This window comes from Homarus americanus, unplaced genomic scaffold (assembly GCF_018991925.1).
Source record: "Homarus americanus isolate GMGI-L3 unplaced genomic scaffold, GMGI_Hamer_2.0 scaffold55047, whole genome shotgun sequence".
NCBI lineage: Eukaryota > Metazoa > Arthropoda > Malacostraca > Decapoda > Nephropidae > Homarus > Homarus americanus.
Genome location: NW_024724199.1, coordinates 481834 through 495333, shown reverse-complemented (window position 1 = coordinate 495333; position 13500 = coordinate 481834). Strand labels below are relative to the sequence as shown.

The following is a 13500-nucleotide window of genomic DNA, read 5'->3' as shown; positions in this document are numbered from 1 at the left end:
CTACATGTATCAGAAAGTTGAGAACGAGGCTAAAACACACCAGAGATTACCTGTACCTCTCACTCTCACTCGTCTTCTCTCAACTCCACCCAACAACGTCGGCTAGAGAAGGTACAGAAAACGGCCTGCAGAATCATGCTTGGCGCAGAATACTCCGGCTACATCAATGCTCTCTCCATCCTGGAAATGCCATCCCTCAGTGACCTCCACCACCAAGCACTGGAAAGGTATGGCAACCAACTAATGCACCACCCTCGCCATCGCCTCCTCCTGCCACCTACAGCCCCACCCCCACCCAACTCGCGCAGTCGGCCACTACAACAAAATTCAGCCCATAAGAGCCCGCACCGATAGATATAAGAACAGCACCATCCCTTCTCTTGTTAAAATAATAAACAACTCCTGATTTATGTACTGTACAGCCCTGTAAATGTATTCAATGCATATTATATTATTATGTCTAAATCAAATGTAAGTCTGTATATTTTCAGCCACCGGCTGCAACTCTATTAATAAACCGTTTATTATTATTATCATTTATTATTATTTATATATACATTTACCTTATATATACATTTACCACAGAGAAAAAATAAAAAATAAACTAAATCGCTAAATCTCTCCTTCACATACTTACAGAGTCTACAGTAGATTATTTAAGTTTTTATTCTCATGTTTTTATTCATTTGCTTATTCATTTATTTATTTATTTATTTATTATGTATTTATTTACGCTGATATCCATTAGTATATTCCCTGGTTCAAAGCTTGTGATAAAACCTTGACAGTGGATTACGATTTATACCTACAAATTATCAATACATTTTTCACATTACATTTATGACTCGTTTGATCTTGTATTAAAATGATACAATGAAGGATTTTCCCCGCAGTTAATTCTCTTTGTATAATGAAAGGTGAGAGGGGGAGGATTACTTGCTTAACTCTAGGGATATTTTAACCTCGCTTTATGACGTTAACATATATATATAAGTATATATTGAGAGAGAATTATAGATCATATTTACCAGAACACAGTAGATCCCTATACACAATCAAACAAACAAACCAACACACACACACACACACACACACGGAAATACAGAGACAGCAACTTCATCCTTCACACAGACTATAAAAACGAAAACAAAACAAGACTACAGTTGTTGGATGCATAAGAAAAAACCTGTAGAATGTGTTGCTGAGAGAGAGAGAGAGAGAGAGAGAGAGAGAGAGAGAGAGAGAGAGAGAGAGAGAGAGAGAGAGAGAGAGAGAGAGAGAGAGAGAGAGACTACCTGGACAAATTTAACAAAGATCTAGGAGAGATATATCTATATAGGAGAGAGATATATAGCGTAGAGACATATATGGGAGATAAGATAAGATATATGTAAGATAGATATAAAGGAAAGCATATATGGAGGCTAAATAAATAATAGAAATATATATAAAGAGAAGAAATATATTGGAAATTTATATATGAGAATGTTATGAGAAAATATGTATATAAACAAGATAGGTGTATGGGGGAGATTTATATATACACATGGGGAGAGAAATATAGGAGAAATATATAGGAAGACATACGGAGGAGGGATATATATATGGAGGTAATATATATGGAGGTGAGAGATCTATGGAGGAGTCTAACGTGGAGGAGAGACGTGGAGGATGGAGGAGTCTAACGTGGAGGAGATCTATGGAGAGGGTGGAGGTAAGAGGAGGGGGTGGGGGGAGAGTGACAGATCAGAGGGACACTGATGAAGGAGGGGAGGGAGGTAGGGAGAGAAGGTGGGGTCAGGAGCAAAGGGGAGGGAAGAAGGGTAGGATAAAGAGAGGGAGAAGAGAGGAGGGGGTGGGTAGAATGAGGGAGGAGGGAGGGAAAAGATAAAGGGAGGTGGGAGAGAGGGAAGGAAGAAGGAAGAATAAGTGGGGAAGAGAGAGAAAGAGAGACAGAAGGAAGGGGACATGAAAAAGAAAGGAAAAGTAAGTGGTAAAGAGGAAAGGGGAGGAAGTAGGGGAAGGAGTTAAAGAGAGAGAGAGGACAGGGAAGAAGGAGAGACAGAGAGAGAAATGGGACATGCTTGAAGGAGAGAAGGAAGGAGTGGGAAGAGGAGAGAAACAATGGATAAGATAGTAAGGGGGGAGTAGGGCGAGGAAGAGAAATAGGAGAACAAGATGAGAGAGAGAGAGAGAGAGAGAGAGAGAGAGGAGAGAGAGAGAGAGAGAGAGAGAGAGAGAGAGAGAGAGAGAGAACTGGAGAAAGTAAGCGGGGGGCAATGACAAACGCAGATAGACGAGAGGAGGAAGAGAAGGAAGGGAGAATGAGAGAGGGACAATGATTAATGATGATGAAGACATGAAGATATAGGGAAGGGAGAGAGAGAGAGAGAGAGAGAGAGAGAGAGAGAGAGAGAGAGAGAGAGAGAGAGAGAGAGAGAGAGAGAGAGAGAGAGAGAGAGAGAGAGAGAGAGAGAGAGAGAGAGAGAGAGAGGGAGAGAGCAAACTGTCTAAAGAAAGGAGTAAGAGTAAGATAGCCAGAGACAAAAAAGAACACACACACACACACACACACACACACACACACACACACACACACACACACACACACACACACACACACACACACAGCTTTTACGTCAGGGTGAGGTAGGTTTGGTTAGGTTAGATTAGGTGTAGCAAGATAAGGTGAGCCGACATAAGAAGGTTCATTTCTATTAACTAATTCTTACCCCAGAAGACAATAATTTAAATATCTATTATGTAATTAATCAGTCTACAATGACTATGTTACTATAATATTGACTGACCAAGAAAATAATGTATTGCTTTTCGTAATGAAGCCAAATTGCCACTTACATTATACTCAGATAAAAAAAAACACAAATTAAAACAAGTATTTTATTTTTTTTTATGCAAAGATTTACTCTGAATTCTAAGGAGACGTTTTGAGAATTGCCTTAAGATATTCTCAAACATGCACACAGTAAGAGACCAGACGACTCTCCTGGGGAACACTGAATGGGTTTTGCGCTTTATTAATGGGTAATAATTCCTATTCAGACGGATACGTTTATGTTACCGACGAGTTGTGTTGAGCTCGGGTCTGGAGGCGTCCACTCGTATACATGACCGACTTCATACTGATTCACTATACGAGATGGAGAGAGACTATATAGTATAAAAAATGTATGTTGTATTTATATATCATAGAAACCTCAGGTAATAAAGGGTAATTAAATATTTGTCTTCACCTATACCTGAATGATAAACACTACTTGTACATTAACGAAACTAAAGGTAAATTAAAAAAAAATGTGTGTACAAAATCTACAACATAAAAGAAAACATAAAAAGAAAACGGCGCAAAAAATGTAAAAAAAAACAAGTTACCGTTTGGCAGTTGGAGAACCCGAGTCAGCGGTTATATTTTCCATTTTTCTATCTCTAGCACATCATAAAACGTATTTTTGTCCTCTTGCACTACACATAACTGGTCACTGCAGCTTCTCCCTCGGCTGAAGAGATATTCGTGTAGCTCCCACAAGTGTGCTACAGCTTAGATCACAAATACCCTCGGTTATGCTACTTAGGTAAAAATTCATAGTAAAAATACAATATCTGTCCATTGTAAACTTTTTAAAATAAAGAAATGTCAAGCGTCGAGAGGGTGAAACAACAGGACGATACTACCTTGTTTATGTTATATTTACGTGTTGAGGGTGACCACTTGTAAGCCACCGGTAAATCTGCTTAAATATTGGCAAGCGGAGAGGCTCAGCGGACCAAAAACAAACTGGTGCGCTTCAGCAAATACAGAGAGGAATTGAATCTTCCTGAAAAAAACAAACAATGCTTTGGAAAGTGGGCATTTGGCCTGTTATCTAACCTCTGCCCGCATCTGGTTTCCTTAGTAACCACCGCAGCTCAAGAGAATTTAATTGGTTTCTGATTACTAAGTATAGATCATATTGCCACAGTAACAAAATAATGTATGAAATATTTCCATTACACCCCGACACATTATTTTTAACTATGAACAATGTTGATGAAGTGTGTTTTGTCCTCACTTGAAAAAATAATAAACGCGTGAAAGAGTGAGGAAAGTTTACAATACAATGGCGGCACGACGAACTTAACACACAACACTCAATCCAATTCTCTAAACTGTGAGACTTGCCAAGGACGATAAAAGTGAGAGTTTAACAGTTGAAAGGAACAGTTTTACAGTCTCCATGTAAGAATGATGAAACACACACACACACACACACACTTGGTTTAGTTCTGACTTCCGATCAACAAGTTATGGAGCCTGAAAGATATTTTATACCAGGAAGGAGTAATAATATTCTATCTATTTATCTATCTATCTATCTATCTATCTATCTATCTATCTATCTATCTATCTATCCAAACAGACACACACAGACGCGCGCTTAAACACAGATATTGAGAGAAAGTGAAGAAAAGAGAAAGGCAGTGACGGATAGACAAATGATGTACGGATACAGGCACACAAATAAAGATAGATGGAGAGAAGGAGAGAGAGAGAAAGTGAGAGAGAGAGAGAGAAAACAGGATCCAGACCACGGTCACCGAGACGCTAAAAATAAACCCTGACTTTTATTACAGATATTTTCCCTGCCTGCCTGAATTATTTAAGCAAGGAGAGACCACATTCTGACCCCGGTCCTCTCTCTCTCTCTCTCTCTCTCCCTTCTTTTATATGTGTCACAATTCTAACATCAACTCCACACCCATTATTTCAGTAATTAACTCACTATTATAGGGGTAAACTCTCACCTCCAACTACTTACCTTTATATGAGCTGGAGTTTGAAATATCTTGTTTATATCAATATGCACTAATACATTACAACTAAATTATCCCCATTACAAGATCTCAAACATTTGCTCTTGATGTTTACCAAATGCATATAATCCCCCCGCCCCCCCCCTTGTTCACAGATATATTCACTAGTGTTTCCTCTATACAAACAGTCATTATTGTCAAGATTTATTCCACTTTAACATACTTTCAATCGTCTCTCAGCACAAACATTAAATACAAAGTTTCTACCTCGTAATGTCGGTCTTTATTTTAATTATATACATGTTGTGTTATGTATAAACTGGCCTTATTTTCCTCTTCCACTTTACTCTAAGCAAAGTTTCATTTCGATTATGTAAACTTAACATGTTTGGAATTGCTAAGACACATACGTAACGGGGTGTATATTTTTCCTCTGGCTTGATAAAGGAAGCAAAATGGGAGGAGAAAATCTTGAGAATGTGGACTCAGAATGCTATTGTCCACCTCTGCTTAACTCCCAACTTTTACCTCTACCAATGTGTGGGTTCTCCCCCCCCCCCCCCCCCCTCCCTCAAACTCTTACAACAAGCTTTACTTTTTTATACACATTCTTTTCATTGTTACATATTGGCCATTGATTACTCCACACACACACACACACACACACACACACACACACACACACACACACACACACACACACACACACACACAACGCCTCAATATTACATCATTTACAATTCCATTCATCTGTTTATTGGTTAACTTTCCTCCTTTCCCAGTTTTGTGTATGATGGATCAAGGTACAGCATATAGAAACCTCAAAGACAACAAACACTTACGCTCACTCATTCATTATTCAGTGAATTCTCTCGGAACTGCGTGAAGTTGTATTGAGGTCAGAGTCTCCCTTTAACAGTCCTTCATCCAATATTCTCCTTCAGTTAGTGTTGTGTAGAGAACCCAGCCAGACTTTCACTGAAGGTTGTGTAAGTCACGCCAAACTTTCTTCGTTAGAGAAAGGTTAGGTTAGAGAGAGGGTAGGTTTAGGTTAGGTTAGGTTAGGTTAGAGAGAGGGTAGGTTAGGTTAGGTTAGGTTAGGTTAGAGAGAGGGTAGGTTAGGTTAGGTTAGGTTAGGTTAGGTTAGGTTAGGTTAGGTTAGGTTAGGTTAGGTTAGGTTAGGTTAGGTTAGGTTAGGTTAGAGGTCAGTTGTCTGGTAAATAAATTTAGATAACATAAATTATTGAGGTCAGCCGAGTTATTTATTTGTGAAGCTGTAAAACAAATTCCTGTTTTAATTTAGAATACTTCTCCCGATTTACTGAACATTAACGCATTTTTGTAAGTGTGGACGGATGGACGGGCAGACTGAGACCCCTGGGATCTACGCTATGAAGTTTGACATAATTAAATATTTTCATATTATTATTTGTATCCCAATATTATTTAAATTTTTGTCTCATTTTAAAAAAAATGTATACCGTATTTTCGTATTTTTTTAACCAGAAAACACTGATTTACAACGTTTCTGCTGACTGTTCACGTTTGTCCTTTGCACACAATTGCATTTGTTGCAGGAACAAAGCCAAAGCTTGAATTAATCCCCACATTCATACGTAATCCGACACAAATGTCCACAAAGTTAATCATAAATATATGCACCACAATTTGTACACCTACTCTCATATTTAATATTTTTACGTTTTAATTCTTTTATCATATGCATTGAATCTCGACCTTCATGTTGACTCTGTACCGCCGCCGTGTGAGTCAGCTCAACTCACTGTATTTTCAACGGTATAATCATGATTCAGTTCACCACTCAAGTGTATAATTAAAAAACACAAACGTAAAAATAAAGCTGTACATAATTACATGACCTGGCGATGTTCTGTAAGTGTTGTATTCCTTTGTGAGTCACAGGTCGTGTCAGTAAGAAGGTTCCTGATATATATTTAAAGTGTTCCATTATTCTAAGACCTTCCTCAGTAAAAGTTGAAGTCATCATTAATTGTGTTAATCTTCAGGACTAACGCTTAACTTCTTCAGTAAAATAAAGTAGTTCTCTCGGTTATGATTCCGTTTTTTCAGTGTGAAATCCAAATCCTAATGGAATGAAAATAAATTAAACCTATAAGTATCGAAAACTAATTTTAAATCAGCATTCCCTCAACGAACTCTAACTCAAATCCTTCAGCAGTGTGACTTGACTTCCTCGATACTCAAACTTAATTTAACCACTTGAGTAAAAGAATATAATGTAAACACAACCTTTTAATTATCAAAAGTTGTCTAATGAAGAAACTATAACCTAATGCACGATGCTTAATAACCCTGGTAGATAAAACACCCAAACACACAATATAACAACAACAATTACAACTTCCCAGGTGACCACATCATCGTGGATTGTGGGGAAGACATGTTTCGGCAGAGTGTTGTTTGATTCACCTCTCGGGCATGGGCTGGTCTTGTTACCCTGAGCTGACATACCACTAAAGAGAATGTCGTTTTACCACAATAATACTGACAAGGGAAACTCTGCATGTTCACGCCGCCCTAACACGCAAAAACTATATACAATTCATCCATGCAGCCAAACACGTATAGAATGTATTTGAAAAAGTTAGAGAGAGATCCGACAGCTCCAGCACGTATAGGTCACTGGTGAAGATAACTGATGCTATGATAACACTGAAGCGCCTTTGCCTGTTTGTCTGTCCAGTCAATTGTTATCTTTGTGCCTAAGAAAAATCGCAGCTTCTTTTCGATTGATCACGAGGCAGGTGTGAGGATTGGGTGCGTGAGAGATGGGTGCGGTAGGATCGAGTGTGTAGAGGATCGAGTGTGTGGTATCGAGAGCGTGAAGATCGGGTGCGTGAGGACCGGGTGCGTGAGGATCGGGTACTTGAGGATCAATATTGCATTCATAAAACAGATCTAAGACCCATACAGGGGCGCACAAAACGCCCCCATTACCTCCCCAAAAAGGTTAGATGTACTGTCACTACCACACATAATGTACTTACTCACCAATTCACCTCCATTACTGCCCCTTGACCAGCAGTAATGGAGGTCACCTAAATACTTCCTCGCCTCATCTATTGATCTAATGCACACAGTAGGAGTTGTATTGACGTAGAGTATTTCTAGAGTTCATTGATAACTTAAGAAAAAAGCCAATTAAATCGGGGTATTATCAATATCATCAAGGTAAAGATAATACTAATACATACTAATAAAAGTGACTGTTCGATATCACATATGTACTTTATCTTCCATATACTGTATATGTGACTCCTGTGTATGATAATATATGAATGATGTATGATGTATGAATGTATACTCAGTCACTATTAAACATGTAAAGGTAAAACAGAATCATAAATTGTTTAACACTGTCAGACTCCAGCATGTATGACTGTACGCTTATCATTTATAATATCTGCCATTTATATCTACAAACACGTAACTAAACTTTATCTCCAATATATTACCCTGAACATACATTCATTCACTATTAAACAATGCATGATCACGAAATACACACCTATTCACTATGTATGACTATTTAACATAACCATAATACAGTTTAATAAGTATAAGTCATATATACAATTAGATAATCTTTAACACCTGTGTATACCTGGGAGCTAATAATAATCACATATAATCTAGTATAAAACCACAATCACATTTACCTAACCTATGGGACTTTAAACACATGACACACACTTTATAACACATATGACTAAATTTAACACATATGACTGAACACACATACATATGACTAAACACACAAACACATATACAACTAAAACCACAAACATATATAACTAAAAAACCCATAAAACTAAACGCACAAACACACATAAGACTAAACAATCACACACGCACACACACGCACACACACACACACACAACCTAACACATACAACAGTAAACATACAATCACACTTTATCTAACATATACACAGGAACACAACCCATGCTATAGCCTACCCTGGTCCGGTGAAATACACTTGGTATTAATTACTGTGTATTGTATTGCACCCCACTCCACCTCGCTCCCTTTATATCAGAGGCGATATTACCTGAGATTATGCCTTACATATTATCACGCTGGCTGCCCGAGTCAACAATAACCCAACTTAACTTTTACATTTGTTTAGTTGTATTTTTTTGTCTTTTCTTGTATTATAAATTTTCTGCTCTGATATGTGTCGCTATCTGTTGTGTGGAACTTGTTGTCTTTAAGGAGAATTTTAGTAGCTGGTGTGTGTGTGTGTGTGTGTGTGTGTGTGTGTGTGTGTGTGTGTGTGTGTGTGTGTGTGTGTGTGTGGTGCGTTCCTCGACCCCTTTCTCCACCCCGGACAGGATCAGTGGTTGTGGGTTTGCTTTGCCTGTTTGTATCTCTCTCTCTCTCTCTCTCTCTCTCTCTCTCTCTCTCTCTCTCTCTCTATCTATCTATCTATCTATCTATCTATTTGAACATTATATATAACATGAATTGGTCAATTTAAATCAAACATGGCAGGTAAAGGTTGATTAGGTTTGCCAAGATTAAGATAGGTTAGGGTAAGTTAAGTTAGGTTAGGGTAGGGACATGAGGACAAGAGTTTAGGTCACAGTGAACTAACCTATAACCTAACGTAACATAAATTAACCTAACCAAACCTAACACTGCTTGCCCAAACCTAACCTAACTCAACCTAACATAACGTAACCTAACCTAACCTGTCGTCTTTGTCGTTAAAAAATCATAGTTTATATTTCAATACTTCCCAAACGATTGTTGTTAAAACTTAGGGTCAAGTACCTTGGTTCAATACGTCCAAAGACATTTTTTTCGCCATTTTTTATACCTTCACCGTTCCGATATTGGGAGACCAAAGATCATATTGTATTGGCTTGTTGATTTTTGCACGAGGTTGGGTATGGCTGCAGAACTCAGTGGGAATTTAATGTTGCTTACCGTCATAGGAGAAAAACTTATTTAAACTCGTTAATCTCATCCTCATTACTTTCTCTTTGATCATTTATACTCTTGAACAGATCTTTTTATTTACGAATATAACATCTGGTTTACATGAAGAACAACCTAGGGAATATAAGCTTGGTGTAGATATAAAAGATTCTGTATATTGAAACTTGCCGTGTGTTATGTTGACAAACCAATTAAGCAGAGATATAACACCGCCGTAACACAAAATCTTTACCATTGTCACTTTAAATGTTGCTATCCTTGATTGTACCATTATCGGCTGGGTTTTCTTTCTTGTAATAAAGACAAAAAAAAATTCCCATCAAGCAAATCCTTTTAAAAAATAAACAGAAACTTAGTAAACAGAATTATGCAATACGTAAACTAAGAATTGCAGGAGAAATAGCGCCAAAAAGAGCGGGAAAACTTAGCGTGATATATAACACATTCCCCCACATTATAAACAACGGCCTCGCCCTCCACCCTGACTATGCAGCACGTCCTTCCTCAGCTGATGGCTCAACATATTCAGGTGTTTTTGTACATATGTAGCCTAATATGTAGGTTCACAGCTGTAGTACGTCAAATATTATTTGTACTGGTAAATAATAATAATAATAATAATTGATGATATACAGTACATATATTAGTTTCCTATTCGCATAAATTTTTTTTCTATTATAATTTCACTGTGTTAGAATATCGCATACAAAAAAAAATCACTAAATTAATTTTCGTGAGGCGCATGCCACCACCCCCCTCCCGTCTCCCTCTCTCTCTTTCTCTCATATATTTTGATTGTCTCCAAAAAAAGGCATAAAATATAATGTATGCTGAAATAACACATTCATCAGACAGTTAAACACACACACACACACACACACACACACACACACACACACACACACACACACTAGTGTATTCACCCTGCATGAAAATTTATGTTGCGTTTTTCTTGGCGTGACGTCAGAGAGTAGCGTCATTGATCAGCCATCCGGAGGGCGTTGAGGCAGCACAATGGTGACCTGGGGAGGGAACACCGCCCCTCATCACCCTGCTGATGGCCCCATATTCTGTTGTTGAAAAGATACACATAAGGTCATCTTTTAGTGTACAGAGAAACGGACACACTGGGTGAAATTGTCAAGAGAGAGAGACAGGATATTATTGGTTTAGAGAGGGAAGGCGACTCTTGCTGTATCATTTGCTTCCTGCAAGATTAATCACGTTCATGGTATAATAACACATAAGCTTTAATTCATATGGTGTAGTTTTTGACTCGTTTGCTCTAACAACGTGTTATATAAGGGCAATTTATTTTTGTATTACGTTTTTTTTTTTTTTTTAATCTAACGCGACAACTTTCGTCGCGATACTACTGGGATGGAAGCTCTACATTAAACATTGGGTCATAAAATATATAAAATCTGGGAGTAAATTGATACAAACATCTTGAAATATCTGAAGGACCTTGACTAACTGAAGCCTAACCTAACCTAATCTAATCTAACCCTAAGATAACCTAATTCAACATAAACAAACCCTAAATATTATATTAATAGTTTGGATCCGGTTCCGACTCCGGGTACGGTTCATCGGATCAGTTTTTGCCAGCGTAATCCCCAACAACTTTTGTTTCTAATTACGAAACTTTTGGTAGCCTTTCCATGTCGAATCCTGACAGTATTTCAGGATCATTAATAAACATCTTACAATATCTCCCTTCGTGTTAAACTTTTGAAAATAAGTTTGAGAACATTTCCTTGTCTATTTAGGCCCTGATAATATCCTTCCCTCAACTGCACCACTTAAAAAGAAATATTAAGGATATTATGTAGAAGCAAACTGAGCGTAATTTCCCTGCAATTGTCTTAAGTTATCGTGCTATTTAATGTTTGTTCCTCTGCGGGTAATGACCACTCACTATATGCTGTACACTCAACACACAATAATCTCACAAGTGCATTATCATAAAGGTGAACATAGAGGCAGTGTTCAGTGATATGAAGATGGAAAAACATTTACTTCGTATATTTTAAATAATGACAGAAAACACTCAGTAGTTAGTGTGACAATGTTTACTGTTAGCGTCACACCACCTCCCCTACCCCTGGCACTCTCCCCCACTGCCTCTCACAGTATACATTAGAGCCGCTAAATTTTTCGCAGGCGCTTTGGTCTGGTTGTATCCTCGACAGCCAGACACAGGATTGGTGCCTCCTCTAGAGAATACCGCTAATGGACCACTCGGAATACATCTTGGCCGCTTTTTCCAGATCCTGCTGGAGTACAGTCTTCATTGATTTATGACATATTACACTCCGTTAATATATGACCTATTTGAAGTGTTTTATGTGGATCTTGCTAGAATTAAGTCATTAATTTATGGACAGGTAAGAAAATTAGAACACCTTTTGTATGGTAAAATCTACACGGTTTATGACACCCCTGTACTGTAATATTCCCTCTAAAATAACAGTCTAGAATATTAAGTATAGTTTAACGACTTGTAAACAAAAGTGTATTATAAAAAAGTGACGAAGACGGAAAAAATCAACATAAAACAACTTCTTAGTTTGAACTTATATTTACTTCAATTGTCAAGAGACTCGTGAGAAGTGTTGACATATTAAACTCTTACGGCAAATTACTGATTACTTTTTAGATATTAGTAATAAAACAGCCCTGGAACAACACAAGCTATGCAGGACAAATGACGTGAATCAAGAGGAACATTATCACTGTAATCAGGCGAGCGATAAAGCAGAACTTGTTGTACGAAGTCATACGAAAAACAAACCAAACTCAACAGAAACAAACGAACATCACCAAAAGTCATTCCACTTTTCTTTCATTGGGTCAGACAATCAACCAAACTCTGCCTACACCTTTATTTTTTTCTGTCCAAAAACAATTTTTTTCGCGTCTCCCCATGCCTCGAGATGTCCGTCCACTGCTGCTGAGACGCCCAAGATTGTCTTAAGTAGGAAAGTTTTTCTCTCCTGGTATTCTTTCTTTCTCTATCGTCTTCTCTTCCTCCCCATGGGGCCACATTCACCTCCTGCGAGTCAACACTTCCTCCCTCAGCAGTTCAACGTCTCCTTCTTCCTCTTCCTTTCCCATTTTACATTTCCCCGTCGCCTAAATGTCACAGGATCTCTTTTGCTCCCTCCTGCAGACGTTCCGGAGGCGACGCTGCTAGTGGAAGGCGGGAGGCGGAGTGGAGGAGGAGGGAGGGAAGTGATGGAGGGCAAGAGTGTAAGCTTCCTGTGCTCCGTGAGGGCCGACCCCCCAGCCTACAACATCACCTGGCTGCATAACGTGAGTGTTTATTACTTTTGGTCTACCTGTTAATAACATCGCTACTACTAATTACCTTTGCTGTTAATTTTTGTTTGTCTTCAAAATTACTCAGTCATAACCATTAAGAACTATAAAAATTTACTGTCTATCGTTCAGCTCAGGGTAGACTCTCTGGTAATGCTGTAATTATAGCCTCAGGTTTCCTATCATGTATTACGGTAGAAGTAGCAGTTAGTAGTTATATTATTGGGTTTCCTATCAAAGTTTACGTTCTAGAATTACGTATAAACTTCTATGTTCAAGTTTTGTAATAATTTCTTTTGCTTGAGGTTATCACTTTTAAGTTTACGCAGTATACGCAGGAGTAACTTCTTGCCTCTACGCCCAAGCTTCAGGCCAGA

At 38.2% G+C, this 13500-nt stretch overlaps 1 protein-coding gene across 1 annotated transcript in view; it reads left to right on the top strand.

Annotated features, from left to right (window-relative positions):
• LOC121864086 overlaps window positions 1-13500 on the top strand; it is a 216359-nt gene that overhangs the window by 183240 nt on the left and 19619 nt on the right. The window contains exon 7 of the mRNA XM_042362995.1: window positions 12975-13117. Within this exon, the coding sequence (XP_042218929.1) occupies window positions 12975-13117 (143 nt within the window). The remainder of the gene's footprint in view (window positions 1-12974; window positions 13118-13500) is intronic.